Source organism: Lingula anatina, chromosome 3 (assembly GCF_051362555.1).
Source record: "Lingula anatina isolate TDL-2025a chromosome 3, LinAna3.0, whole genome shotgun sequence".
Taxonomy (NCBI): Eukaryota; Metazoa; Brachiopoda; class Lingulata; order Lingulida; family Lingulidae; genus Lingula; species Lingula anatina.
Window position 1 is genome coordinate 21,591,253 of NC_141769.1, and position 15,431 is coordinate 21,606,683.

Consider the following 15,431-nt stretch of genomic DNA (forward strand, 5'->3'; position numbering starts at 1 on the left):
GTCCTGTCATTCTGATGGCAGGTTCGGCTGTCCTGCCATGAAACTGGCAGTCTACGTGGTCCTGCCATGTTCTGGCAGTCTCGGTTATCCTGCCATGTTCTGGCAGTCTCAGTTGTCTTGCCATGTAGCTGGCATACATTGGTTGTCCTGCCAGCGTTCTCGCAGATTCGGCTGTCCTGTCATAATGATGGCAGGTTCGGCTGACCTGCCATGAAACTGGCAGTCTACGTGGTCCTGCCATGTTCTGGCAGTCTAGGTTGTCCTGCCATGTTCTGGCAGTCTCAGTTGTCTTGCCATGTAGCTGGCAGACATTGGTTGTCCTGCCAGCGTTCTCGCAGATTCGGCTGTCCTGTCATTCTGATGGTAGGTTCGGCTGACCTGCCATGAAACTGGCAGTCTACGTGGTCCTGCCATGTTCTGGCAGTCTCGGTTGTCCTGCCATGTTCTGGCAGTCTCAGTTGTCTTGCCATGTAGCTGGCAGACATTGGTTGTCCTGCCAGCGTTCTCGCAGATTCGGCTGTCCTGTCATTCTGATGGCAGGTTCGGCTGACCTGCCATGAAACTGGCAGTCTACGTGGTCCTGCCATGTTCTGGCAGTCTCGGTTGTCCTGCCATGTTCTGGCAGTCTCAGTTGTCTTGCCATGTAGCTGGCAGACATTGGTTGTCCTGCCAGCGTTCTCGCAGATTCAGATGTCCTGTCATTCTGATGACAGGTTTGGCTGTCCTGCTATGAAACTGGCAGTTTTGGTGGTCCTCCCATGTTCTGGCAGTCTCGGTTGTCCTGCCATGTTCTTGCAGTCTCGGTTGTCCTGCCATCATTTTGGCAGTCTTGGCTGTCCTGCCATTAAGCTGCAGTGTTGGTTGCCTTTCCATTTTCTGGCAGTTTCAATTGTCTGCCCGTGCTTTGATAGACTTGATTGACCTGTCAAGGTGCTGGCAGAATTGGTTGTCCATTCATGATGCTGGTAAGGTTGTTTGTTCTGCCATGATACTGGCAGTCTCAGTTGTCCTGCCATGTTATTGGCAGTTAAGGTCATCCTGCCATGATGCTGGCAGTCCTGGTTGTCCTGCCATGACATTGGAAGTCATGGTAGTCCTGCCATGACATTGGCAGTCCCGGTCGTCCCGCCATGACACTGGCAGTCTCGGTCGTCCTGCCATGACACTGGCAGTCTCGGTCGTCCTGCCATGACACTGGCAGTCTCGGTCGTCCTGCCATGACACTGGCAGTCCCGGTCGTCCTGCCATGACACTGGCAGTCCCGGTCGTCCTGCTATGACATTGGCAGTCTCGGTTGTCCTGCCATGACATTGGCAGTCTCGGTTGTCCTGCCATGACACTGGCAGTCCCGGTTGTCCTGCCATGACACTGGCAGTCCCGGTTGTCCTGCCATGACACTGGCAGTCCCGGTCGTCCTGCCATGACACTGGCAGTCTCGGTTGTCCTGCCATGACATTGGCAGTCTCGGTTGTCCTGCCATGACATTGGCAGTCCCGGTTGTCCTGCCATGACATTGGCAGTCTCGGTCGTCCTGCCATGACATTGGCAGTCCCGGTCGTCCTGCCATGACATTGGCAGTCCCGGTCGTCCTGCCATGACATTGGCAGTCTCGGTCGTCCTGCCATGACATTGGCAGTCTCGGTCGTCCTGCCATGACATTGGCAGTCCCGGTCGTCCTGCCATGACATTGGCAGTCCCGGTCGTCCTGCCATGACAGTGGCAGTCCCGGTCGTCCTGCCATGACATTGGCAGTCTGGGTCGTCCTGCCATGACATTGGCAGTCTGGGTCGTCCTGCCATGACATTGGCAGTCTGGGTCGTCCTGCCATGTTCTGGCAGTCTCGGTGGTCCTGCCATGTGTTGGCAGTCTCGGTGGTCCTGCCATGTTCTGGCAGTCTCGGTGGTCCTGCCATGTTCTGGCAGTCTCGGTGGTCCTGCCATGTTCTGGCAGTCTCGATGGTCCTGTCATGTTCTGGCAGTCTCGGTGGTCCTGCCATGTTCTGGCAGTCTCGGTGGTCCTGCCATGTTCTGGCAGTCACGGTGGTCCTGCCATGTTCTGGCAGTCTCGGCTGTCCTGCTATGATGATGGCAGTATTTGTGGTTCTCCTATGAAGCCGTTAGTCTCGGCTGCCCTCCCTTGATGCTATGTTAAGTCCAATCCTATTCTCATTATTATACATGTAACCTGTAGAAAATATCATACTTTAACATGGTCTGAACACTGTCATTTTTGCAGCTGACATACAAGTTTATGTTACATGCAAGAGCAACCAGTCTGCAACAATCACTCCTATGGAGGATTGTCTTGCAGAGTTTTCGAGTAATGGATGAAAGTGAACATGTTGGCTTTAAATGATACTAAGGTCGAGTTGATATGGTTTACATCTACCCTCGCCCAGGGCCGCAGTTATTATTGTGGACATATTTGCTGAGGCGACCCTGTTATGTTTGGCCAGGAGGAAACAATTAATTCTGCACGCAGGCAGAAGGCTTTGTACTTGCTCTGCAGGACCTCAATGAGAGCTGGGCTTTGCGCCAATATGATTAACACTTGTTATGCAACCTGCCTTGTCTTGTCTGTCTGTTAAAGGGCTGTTTTATTGTCACAGATGAGAAATTCACTATCTTGATTACTGTCAAGGGGACTTTGCAGGGACTTGCTAAGTGACCATGCCTGAGTAGTTATGCAAACATTTACAAGCCATGTAATCATCCTTGAGATTTCAGTACAGGGTGACATCAGACCAAAATGATCGTCTACTTATCTAGAGACGTATCTGTGAATATCTGTGGAAAATCAATCTGTTGCCCTCAGTGTTCATTTTAGGATGCGCCCTTGCGTCATTGGCGCAGAAAAAATTAGGTTGACGCAATTCCTAGAGTGAGCTGCGCCAACAAAATTCAAGAGAATTAACAGCGGCGCATTTTTGTGTTCTAAACGCGCCCTCCAATTTGGCAAATTCACGACCGAAGTTTGATTGTTTACTCGACATCTCTTGACATCAAGATCTTATGTTCGACGTAATGAAGATATTCTTTGCTCGTCGCAGTTTTTAACAAATATCTTAATTTATGCTGACCTCATGATTTTTATGCAAATCAGTGGCGATCGCCCCTCCTTTGTTGAATCCCTGATAGGCTGAGATTAATTGTCCATGTAAATCAATTGATCAACCCGTACATTGTACATGATGGCGGAGAAGAAGCAAAGTGTTATTTTAAGTTTTTTTAAGAAAGTCGATCCCAAAGATCACCCTAAAACGGATCAGAATAGTAGCGACGGAGACAATGATCATACACAGCAGACATTTCCACCGGAGAAGAGAGCTAAAGTAGATGTATGTGCTGCTGTCACGACTTCTGATACCGTGTCAACTAGCAATGCAACTTGAAGGTCATTCCAAAAAAAGTGGAGAGATACTTACAAGTGGCTTGTATACGACAATAACGCGAACTTGATGTATTGCAGCTGATGTGTTGAAAAAAAGAAGGACAATATATTTTTTCAAGGGACTAATAACTTTCGAACCAGTACCCTTATGCGCCATGAGACATCTAATGACCACAAGCTTGCCATACAAGAAACGTCGGAATCAGCTCAAGCTAAACAGGCTTTTTGCAGAGCTTTAGAAGGTAAGATATTATTTTTGGTCAATATTTATTTGTAACACGGAGCATGAGCCAGCAAAGTGACACTAGTGTACGTTGTTGATTATCGTGACGGTCCCGGACCCACGTGTTGTAGTTTTATTTGTGTAGGTTGAAGAACTCTCGAAAGTGCATTCTGGGATATCGCAATGCTGAACAACTATGTAAACAATGCGTTTGCTGCGTAGCATTGACACAGGGCGTTACGCTCATGTTTTTTCCCTGAACATTATTTTTTGTATATATATAGATAAAATTTTCACATTCATTTTTATGTACAGACACAGATGTGTCTGTACATATTGCCATCACCTGCGTCTGTCGTCGCCGATCATGTCGCCGTCGCCGTCGCCGTGCACTTTCAGCGTTAACACGATAAGTGGAGGGCAGTTTTACTTTTTGGCTTTATATTTACAGAGCTGACTAATATTCATAAAACGCAGGTCAAGTTCGAAAATCATCATAATCAGGCCATTATTGTAGAATTTATGCTGTTTTTTCACTTTTTAGTATATATGCAATACTGTTAACACATTTCAAGGAAAACTGATAGGCCTGTTGTCATGAAACTCACAGGAGTAATCAATCTTACTAAAACGCAGATCAAGTTCGAAAATCGGCATGATCGGGCCACTATTTTTTCATTTTTCAGCATATATGCAACACTGTAAACACAATATAAGAAAAACAGATGGGCCAATTGTCATTAAACTCACAGGAGTGGTCAATCTTACTAAAACGCAGGTTGAGTTCAAAAATCAGCATAATCGGGCCATTATTTTATAAGTTATGCTTTTTTTTTCACATTTCCTCAGATTCAATTCTTAGGCATGTTAACAGTCTCATTATTTAACTAATAAGATTCGTAAAAGTGTTTGTTTGACATTTCCTGCAGCTTTACAACATTGTTAGTTGATTATATAAAAATGATGGTAAACTTGTTATCATGTATTGTATAATAGAGTTTCAAAAATGGAAATAAACTCATATCATTGCATTTTGTCAGATTCATTCATTCACTATGTTCAGAAACTCAGAATGGAGGAAATTGGACATTAAACACTGTTCTATTGATATTTTTCCCATCTCATCTATTTTCTTAGTTGATCATATATAAATGGCAGTAAATTGTTAATTTTGTTATATGTTAAAAAATTGTTAAAAATGGAAAAAAACACATTTCAGAACAGTGCTGTCTTGTCTACATTTTGGCATTTTCAGGTTGTGACTTTGAAGTTCCTTGGGCCTGAAGACCTTTGCTAAGAACATTTTCTGAATATCCATGATACTAATATTTTATTATTAAAAATTGATGGTAATTATCCTGTTAAACATTATGTAATATTGCATCAAAATTTGAAGACACCCCTATTTTGGACACTGCTCCCATGATGGCCATTTAAGGAAAACCATGTCACTTACTGTTCTCAAACTTACAGGAAGAAACATGGGACTTAAATAAAGCTTCAGTGGGCAATGCAGTCTATTTGGTAAATTTTTTTGGCAGTTATACTGTTTTTTGTTTTTTTGTTTTTTTTTTGTGAAAATTTAATTTTTCACATATTGGCATTTTCAAGGTGTGACGTAAGAACCTCCACGAGCTTGAAGACCCATGCTAATCACATTTTCTGAAAATCCATGATACCGATTTTTTATTATTAAAAACTGATGGTCATTATGCTGTTAAGCATTATGTAATATTGCATTAAAATAGAAGAAAACACAATTTTGGGTGCTGCTGCCATGATGACCATTATGGGAAAACCATGTTACTTATGATTGTCAAACTTTCAAAAAAGAAACAAAGGACTAAAATGCAGCCTGAGCTGGAAAAGCAGTCTAATTGGCTTCTTTTTTTGGAAGTTATACATTTTAGTGAAATATTCATTTTTATCATGTTGGCATATTCATTGTGGGACTCTAAGCTCCCATGGACATGAAGCCAAATTGTAAGCAAATTTTCTACATGTCCATGCTATTTATAGTCAATAATCAAAAATTGGTGATAATTATTCTGTAATTTATTATGTAATGTTACATCAAAATTGACAAAAATCTTTTTGCACTGCTACTACAAACATTATGAAAAGAAAACTGTGTTACTTATTATTATTTTCAACTTACAAGTCTGATTTGTAGGATTGGCATGCAGTTCAAATAAGAAAGCCAGCTCAAGTGGGTTATCATTTATTATTGAATTTAAGCAGTTTTATGTGAAATTTTCATATTTCTCATTCTGGCATTTTCAAAGTGTGAACTTAAACTCCCATGGGCCTGAAGCCTTATGCTTGTTACACATTTCACTTACATTGGTATTACCTGTTGAGCATAATTAAAATTTGATGTTGAATTTGCAGTTACACATAATGTACTTTTGCATCAGAATTGACAGTAGCCTGTTTTGTGCATTGTTATTGTCTGCTTTTTGTCTGTACATTTGACAGCTTTGCTGCCTTGTTCATAATTTTAGTGTGTCGAGAGATTTGGTCTCTGTTCATGGTGATTAAGGGAAAAATAAAGTAAGGGATTGTGTGCTGGAGTAATGTTTGCAGGTACCTTCAACACTATTTAACATTTTATGCAGGTTATAATGTCCAAATTCAAATTTAAAGTAACGCTTATAAAACATTTTTAGGTAAAGATGGAGCAATCATGTCAGCAATGAAGTCCGTGTACTGGCTAGTTCAAGAGGGCATAGCATTTCGAAAGTTTGGAAGCCTAATAGAGTTGCTACGGCACCTGGATTGCCCCAACCTTTCATACTTAGACCAAGGAGACAATGCAAAGTATAATTCTCATACAGCAGGGTGGGATATGGTTGCTGCTATTGCTGCCACAGTTGAGGAAGACTTGCTTCAGAAAATGAAGTCTTCACCATTTCTAACAATACTAGCAGATGAGAGCACTGATATAACAGTAACAAAAAAGTTGGTTATATGTGTCAGACTTTTAGATGATAACTTTGTTCCTTCTACCCACTTTGTAGCCGACATAAATGTCACAGATGGCAAGGGTGCCACAGTTGCAGCAGCTATCAAAGACCATCTTAAATCAAAGGAGATCCCCCTTAGTAAGATATATGGTTTTGGTTCTGATGGTGCAGCGAGCATGACCAGCATGGGAAATGGAGTTGCAGGCAGACTGCTTGCTGAAAATCCTGCGATGGTTCACATACACTGTATTGCCCACAGATTGGCTTTATGTACTAGCCAGGCAGCAAATGCTATAGACTATATGAAGGACTATCAATCAACTATTACCAGTATATTTTATTACTTTAAAGCATCATCTGTCAGGGTAAACAGAATCACAGCTATTCAGGAGCTGCTGGATGAACCTATTTTAAAGTGCAATGAAGTCCATGAGGTTCGATGGTTGCCCTACTACAAAGCAATAGAAACAATCTACAGGACTTATGGGTCATAAGTGTCCTATATGTCTGAAATGGGGGCAAGTGATGCCAAGGCAAAAGGTTTTGCAAAGAAACTTTCACAATTCAGTTTTGTTTTTGTCACCCATATGCTTTTGTCCATCCTCAGCATTGTCACAGAGCTATGTTTACTCTTCCAAAAGAAAGATCTTGACCCAGCCTTGGTGGATGTTAATGTGAAGCATGCATTGAGAGAACTGCAAAAGCACAGGGACCATGCCACAAGTAGTGAAGGGTTGTCTGGTAAACCTGGCAGCTACATCGAGGAATTTCTCCTGAAGGTGGGAACAGGTCAATGTAAATTCTTCAGGGACCACCTTCTGACTTGTTGTGCTAATTATGAAAAACAATGCAAGGCAATTTAGTGTCAATTTATTGACAATCTCATTAACAACATAAATGCCAGATTTCCCCAGGATCACTTGGATATGGTAACAGCATTTGGGTATTTGAGCATGAGACCACTAAGCTTTTTGTCTGAGTCAGAAAGAGAAAATTTGGGTTAAGTCCCTATACAGAAACTTGCTAGCCATTATGGTAACATTATTGAACATCATGGGTCCAAATCAGTGCCAATAATAATTGAAAAACAAGGTATGAGTGAATGGTCTAAACTTGAAGAATTGGTTTTCAGAATGGGGTATGCGAGAGATGCCACCTGCAAACTGTGGAGCATTATCAAAACACACCATAGTGAAGACTTTCTAGGTAGTTATCCTCAATGAAAATGGCACTGTGTGGGGAAGCATGTATCTGAAGTGTGTAAATCAGCATCTTATGCACATTGGAAAAGTAAGAAAAGTGTTTTATAACAGAACCACTGAAAAATTAGTAAATACATTTTAAAAAATCATCAAGATAAGATTACTGCAAGTCTCCTCTTTGGTACATGTGACTATCAGATTAAAAAAATTAATTACAAGTTATTCAAAACTCGGCTGCAAAACTGGTTTGTCAAATAAAGTGCAACAGTGCACATCATATAACTCCCATTCTGAAAGGATTACAATGGCTGCCATTGAAGCCATCCAGCTAGCAGTCTCGGTTGTCCCGCTATGTTCTGGAAGTTTCAGTTGTCCTGCCATGATGCTGGCAGTCACACTTGTCTTGCCATGTTTTGGCAGTCTGGGTTGTCCTGCCATGCTGCTTGCAGTCTTGGTTATCCTGTGATGCTCAAATTAGAAAACCAGTTCTATAGGATTATCTTTTTATGTACAGACACAGATGTGTCTGTACATATTGCCATCACCTGCGTCTGTCGTCGCCGTCGCCGATGCCGATGCCGTCGCCGATGCCGGCGCCGTGCACTTTCAGCGTTAACACGATAAGTGGAAGAAAGTTTTACTATTTGGCTTTATATTTACAGAGCTGATGAATATTCATAAAACCCAGGTCAAGTTCGAAAATCAGCATGATCGAGCCATTATTGTAGAAGTTATGCTGTTTTTTCACTTTTCAGCATATATACAACACTGTTAACACATTTCAAGGAAAACCGATAGGCCTGTTGTCATGAAACTCACAGGAGCAATCAATCTTACTAAAACGCAGGTCAAGTTCGAAAATCGGCACGATCGGGCCACTATTTTAGTAGTTATGTTGTTTTTTCACTTTTTAGCATATATGCAACACTGTAAACACAATATAAGAAAAACAGATAGGCCAATTGTCATTTAAACTCACAGGAGTGGTCATTCTTACTAAAATGCAGGTTGAGTTTGAAAATTAGCATAATTGGGCCATTATTTTAGAAGTTATGCTGTTTTTTCACATTTCCTTAGATTCAGTTCTTAGGCATGTTAACAGTTTCATTATTTAATTAATAAGAAATGTAAAAGTGTTTGTTTGACATTTTCTGCATCTTTACAACATTGTTAGTTGATTTCGTAAAAATGATGGTAAACTTGTTATGGTGTATTGTGTAATAAAGTGTCAAAAATGGAATTAAACTCATATCATTGCAGTTTGTCAGATTCAATTATTCAGTATGTTTAGAAACTCAGAATGGAAGAAATTGGACATTTAACACTATTCTATTAATATTTTTCCCATCTCATCAATTTTCTTAGTTGATCATATATAAATGGCAGTAAATTGTTAATTTTGTTATATGTTAAAAAATTGTTAAAAATGGAAAAAAACACATTTCAGGACAGTGCTGTCTTGTCTACATTTTGGCATATTCAAGGTGTGACTTTGAAGTTCCTTGGGCCTGAAGACCTTTGCTAGGAACATTTTCTGAATGTCCATGATACTAATATTTTATTATTAAAAATTGATGGTAATTATCCTGTTAAACATTATGTAATATTGCATCAAAATTTGAAGACACCCCTATTTTGGACACTGCTCCCATGATGACCATTTAAGGAAAACCATGTCACTTACTGTTCTCAAACTTACAGCAAGAAACATGGGACTTAAATAAAGCTTCAGTGGGCAATGCAGTCTATTTGGTAAATTTTTTTGGCAGTTAATCAGTTTTTTGTGAAAGTTTAATTTTTATGTACAGACACAGATGTGTCTGTACATATTGCCATCACCTGCGTCTGTCGTTTCCGTCGCCGTCGCCGGCGCCGTGCACTTTCCTTGTAAACACGATAAGTGGAGGGCAGTTTTACTTTTTGGCTGTATATTAACAGAGCTGATGAATATTCATAAAACGCAGGTCAAGTTCGAAAATCAGCATGATCGGGCCATTATTGTAGAAGTTATGCTGTTTTTTCACTTTTCAGCATATATATGCAACACTGTAAACACATTTCAAGGAAAACCGTTAGGCCTGTTGTCATGAAACTCATAGGAGTAATCAATCTTACTAAAACGCAGGTCAAATTCGAAAACCGGCATGATCGGGCCACTATTTTAGTAGTTATGCTGTTTTTTCATTTTTCAGCATATATGCAACACTGTAAACACAATATAAGAAAAACAGATAAGCCAATTGTCATTAAATTCACAGGAATGGTCAATCTTACTAAAACGCAGGTTGAGTTTGAAAATGAGCATAATCGGGCCATTATTTTAGAAGTTATGCTGTTTTTTCACATTTCCTCAGATTTCCTCAGATTTAATTCTTAGGCATGTTAATAGCCTTATTATTTATGTAATAAGATACGTATAAGTGTTTGTTTGACATTTCTTGCATCTTTACAACATTGTTAGTTGATTATGTAAAAATGATGGTAAACTTGTTATCATGTATTGTGTAATAAAGTGTCAAAAATGGAAATAAACTCATATCATTGCAGTTTGTCAGATTCAATCATTCACTATGTTCAGAATCTCAGAATGGAAGAAATTGGACATTTAACACTGTTCTATTGATATTTTTCACATTTCATCAATTTTCTTAGTTGATCTTATAAAAATGGCAGTAACCTATTAATTTTGTTTTATGTTAAAAAAGTGTTAAAAATGGAAATAAACCCATTTCAGAACAGTGCAGTCTTGTTTACATTTTGGCATTTTTAAGGTGTGACTTTGAAGTTCCATCGGCCTAAAAACCTTTGTTAGTCACGTTTACTATTTGTCCATGATACTAATATTTTATTATTAAAAATTGATGGTTATTACAGTGTATGAAATGGCCGCCAGCCCGCCAGCCCTAGGCTGGTAACTTTCAGGCTGGGCGGGTAAGATTTACAAATTACCCGCCCGACGGGCTGGCTATTTTTACAGCCTATTTTCACCTTTTATTTTGCCTATGTTCACAAGTGATTTCAGCAAAATATCAAATCAACTCACTGTTTTCACCCACTATCATTGAAGCAATCAAAGAACTATCGTATCGAAATGTAACCAACAGTCTCCCTCTCAGTGGCCTCGTTTTCAAAGTTCCGTCTGTGTGATATGAAGTTGAAAGACAATTTGAAATGAGGCACATTGTTCTTAACCAGCTTCAGTGCACAGCAGATAACGTTACGTCATTGTTTTGTGTAGAGGAGATACCGCGAGTAGCAATTTGTAGGTTGAGAGTAATAAAAATGTGAAAGTATAAAAATGATATCCTGTAAACACATTTCAAGGAAAACCGATGAGCTTTTTGTCATGAAACTCACAGGAGTAATCGATCTTACTGTAACGCATGTCAAGTTCGAAAATCGGCATGATCGGGCCACTATTTTAGTAGTTATGCTTTTTTTTTCACTTTTCAGCATATATGCAACACTGTAAACACAATATAAGAAAAACAGATAGGCCAATTGTTATTAAACTCACAGGAGTGGTCATTCCTACTAAAACGCAGGTTGAGTTAAAAAATCAGCATAATCGGGCCATTATTTTAAAGAAATGCAGTTTTTTCACATTTCCTCAGATTCAATTCTTAGGCATGTAAACAGTTTCATTATTGAACTAATAAGATATGTAAAAGTGTTTGTTTTGACCATTATGACCATTATGGGAAAACCATGTTACTTATGATTGCCAAACTTTCAAAAAAGAAATACAGGACTAAAATGCAGTCTGAGTTGGAAAAACAGTCTAAGTGACTTCTTTTTCTGGAAGTTATACATTTTCAAAGTGTAAACTTGTCACATATTTTAATTACATTGGTATTACCGTTGAGGATAATTAAAATTTGATGTTGAATTTGCAGTTCAACATAATGTATTTTTGCATCAGAATTGACAGTAGTCTATTTTGTGCATAGTTATTTCCTGTTTTTTGTCTGTACATTTGACAGCTTTGCTGCCTTGTTTTCATTAAATTTTTTATGTACAGACACAGATGTGTCTGTACCTATAGCCATCATCTGCGTCTGTCGTCGCCGTCGTCGCCGTCGTCGCCGTGCACTTTTACCGATAACACGATAAGTGGAAAACCATTTTACCTTTTGACTTGAAACTTGCAGAACTGATGAATATTCATAATACGTAGGTCAAGTTCGAAAATCAGCATGATCGGGTCACTTTTAGGGAATTTATGCTGTTTTTTCACTTTTTTCAGCATATATGCAGCACCGATAACACGATAAGTGGAAAACCATTTTACCTTTTGACTTGAAACTTACAGAACTGATGAATATTCATAATACGCAGGTCAAGTTCGAAAATCAGCATGATTGGGCCATTTTTAGGGAATTTATGCTGTTTTTTTACTATTTTCAATATAAATACAACACTGATAACACAATATAAGAAAAACGGATTGGCCAATTGTAATCATACTCACAGGAGTGGTCAATCTTACTAAAACGCAGGTTGAGTTCGAAAATCAGCATAATCAGGCCATTATTTTAGAAGTTATACTGTTTTTCACATTTCCTCAGATTCAATTATTAGGCATGTTAACAGTCTCATTATTTAACTAATAAGATGCCTAAAAGTGTTTGTTTGATATTTCCTGCATCTTTACAACATTGTTAGTTGATTATGTAAAAAACATGGTAAACTTGTTATCATGTATTGTGTAATAAAGTGTCAAAAATGGAAATAAACTCATATCATTGCAGTTTGTCAGATTCAATCATCCACTATGTTCAGAATCTCAGAATGGAGGAAATTGGACATTTAACACTGTTCTATTGATACTTTTCCCATCTCATCAATTTTCTTAGTTGGTCATATAAAATGGCAGTAAAATGTTTATTTTGTTTTATGTTAAAAAAGTGTTAAAAATGGAAATAAACCCATTTCAGAACAGTGCTGTTTTGTTTACATTTTGGCATTTTCAAGGCGTGACTTTGAAGTTCCATGGGCCTGAAGACCTTTGCTAGTCACATTTTCTGAATATCTGTGAAACAAATATTTCATAATTAAAAATTGATGGTCATTAAGCTGTTAAACATTATGTAATATTGCATCAAAATTTGAAGAAACCCCTATTTTGGGCACTGCTTCCATGATGACCATTTAAGGAAAATCATGTCACTTACTGTTCTCAAACTTACAGGAAAGAAACATGGGACTAAAATACAGCTTCAGTAGGCAATGCAGTCTGTTTGGTATTTTTATTTATTTATTTATTTATTTTGGCAGTTAAACAGTTTTTTGTGAAAATTTAATTTTTCACATATTGGCATTTTCAAGGTGTGACTTTAAAGTTCCATGATCTTGAAGAATTTTGCTTGTCACATTTTCTGAATGTCCATGTTACTAATATTTTATTAATAACAATTGATTGTCATTATGCTGTTAAACACTATGTAATGTTGCATCAAAATTTGAAGAAACCCCTATTTTGGGCACTGCTCCTATGATGACCATTTAAGGGAAATCATGTCACTTACTGTTCTCAAACTTACAGGAAAGAAACATGGGTCTAACATACAGCTTCAATAGGCAACGCAGTCTGTTTGGTAAATTTTTCTGGCAATTTAACAGTTTTTTGTGAAAATTTAATTTTTCACTTATTTGCATCTTTATTTTCTGTTCTTTGTCTGTACATTTGACAGCTTTGCTGCCTTGTCTTATTCTGGCATTTTCAAAGTGTGTACTTGAACTCTCAATAGTCTGAACCTTTTGGTTTTTTTACATTTTATTAAAATCAGTTTTATCTGTTGTGCATTTTTCAGGGAGTGGTTACAAGGCAGCAAGAGAACTGGTATAGACCTGTCATTCAGGATTAATTAGTGATTCATGTCATCCAGTGATTCATGTCTAGATGTCTTACCAGTACACCTGTGGCAGAGCACCCCAGAATGGACCTTTTTCTGACAAAAAGGGCAGTTCTTTCGAACCACGAACCCCCCTGGCTACAGGCCTGCTACCTGACAGCAGCAGCCAGCAAACAAAGCCACGTGTTATCCTTTCCACCTTACTTAACTGCAAGTAATCCGTCAATAGAGAGTGCAGTGAAAATATTACAAATGGTTTAAAATTAACATTTAATATGTAGTATGCATTTTCAACTGAGAACAAGATTATTAAAGGCATTTCTTCATCTGAATCATAAATGGTACCAGACAGTACCAGAAGCGATATACTGTTTATACTATACTGTCAATATTCCTGTTTATATTCCTCCAATGAAATGTAGATTATGTATTTGTAAAAAACACATCAACTTATTAGCTCTTGGTAGTTTTCATGCAGCTTGGTTTTGGTTGAAATAAAAATTTTCCTCGTGTACTCTTAAATATGAATCTGCACTTAAGTGTAATACTGAGTGATCCTGATGACAACAGTGTACAGCTCTTCATATCTTTTGTGATATGTGGGCAATTTGCCTCTATGACATATACTAGTATATATATGAACAATGAACAGTGCACTTAATAATGTGATGCTCATATAGACCAATATATATCTTGATCATAAAGTTTGTTCATTGTTAACATTGCATAATTTAGTCTTTTACATAGCCTTTTTCTGTTTTTTTTTTTGTTTTTTTTGCTTGCAGTAATGAATAAACCTAGAATAGTTATCATTGAAAGGAACATGTTGATGGTTGTTTTCTTTGTCATTTCCTGGGTAAAGTATGAAATGGCAGTTTGCACTATTTAACACACATTGGTACTGTAGTGAAGATGTAGATGGCATCCTATTCAAATTGATTATTTTTTATACCACTTGGGTACAGTCTTCTGTTGAGCATTTTTGTAATTCGAGTGTTTAGAAACACTTCTGTGGATTTTTAGTTTATTTCTCTTTAACAATCTCCAAACAGTGAAGGGAAACATGGAAGGAAGCAATTATTGCAAGTATATTTTGTTTGAAATGAAATGCAGTTTTAGTATAGCCCGGGAGCCACTGGCTCATATGACAGTTACTTAGGAATATATTAGATTTGGCCTTGTTTTCAAAAAGAAAGCGGATAGCTCTAAGAAAAAATGGTGGGAGAAGAAGGCATTGAGACAGGTAAGATGTACATATGTTTATACGATGACCAGTTGATTTATATACTAATAAATTCAAAAAGACGATACAGCATATGCTTCAGTTACATCTTATACCCCAAAAGAATGTTCGTGTATCAATTTCACTGAGTATTTTCTGAAGTTACATTCGTCTTCCAAAATAGCCGCACACAAAGCGGCATTGTAACTGTGTTTTTGAATTGTGCCAAATGTAGATGGACTTTTTCCTTTGTCTGTTCAGGTTTTTCCATAGTTTGACATTCATTTTTGAACATATAAAATTTTTGAGCACTGACCAAACCTGTAACTTGGTGGTTTTCGATATTTCCAACGAGGTTTATATACTGACAGTCGATGAAAACGCATCAGAAAACTTTCTTGTACTTTTGTACTCTTGTACTTTTACCTAGAATTGATTCCAACCATATAAACGAGTACAGTATAAACGAGTATTTGGTCAAAAGAGAGTGAGCTGACGACTCGGATGTTTAAAATTTCCACTTTATTGATTTTGTGGTCAGCTGTTACAAAATTATGTTTTTTTCTGTTTCGT

The 15,431-nt window shown here is 38.3% G+C and overlaps 1 protein-coding gene across 3 annotated transcripts; it reads left to right on the forward strand.

Annotated features, from left to right (window-relative positions):
• Nucleotides 1-1,586: 1,586 nt before the first annotated feature.
• LOC106168668 (zinc finger protein 862-like) lies at nt 1,587-14,946 on the forward strand. Of its 3 annotated transcripts, none has more exons than XM_087008992.1 (4): nt 1,587-3,632; nt 6,283-7,358; nt 7,712-7,869; nt 13,595-14,946. In XM_087008992.1, exons 1-2 carry the CDS (start codon nt 3,539-3,541, stop codon nt 7,071-7,073), a joined length of 885 nt encoding a protein of 294 aa, XP_086865118.1. In that variant the 5' UTR covers nt 1,587-3,538; the 3' UTR covers nt 7,074-7,358; nt 7,712-7,869; nt 13,595-14,946. The 3 variants fall into 3 exon arrangements, with proteins under 3 accessions (XP_086865118.1, XP_086865119.1, XP_086865120.1); XM_087008993.1 differs by having other exon boundaries at nt 7,712-7,785; XM_087008994.1 differs by lacking the exon at nt 7,712-7,869.
• Nucleotides 14,947-15,431: the final 485 nt, after the last annotated feature.

Bases quoted from the DNA above. Each gene is read 5' to 3' on its own strand.
- LOC106168668 (XM_087008992.1), top strand. From the start codon at position 3,539: ATGCGCCATGAGACATCTAATGACCACAAGCTTGCCATACAAGAAACG. The intron at 3,633-6,282 runs GTAAGATATTAT...AAACATTTTTAG, and splicing joins TTTTTGCAGAGCTTTAGAAG to GTAAAGATGGAGCAATCATG.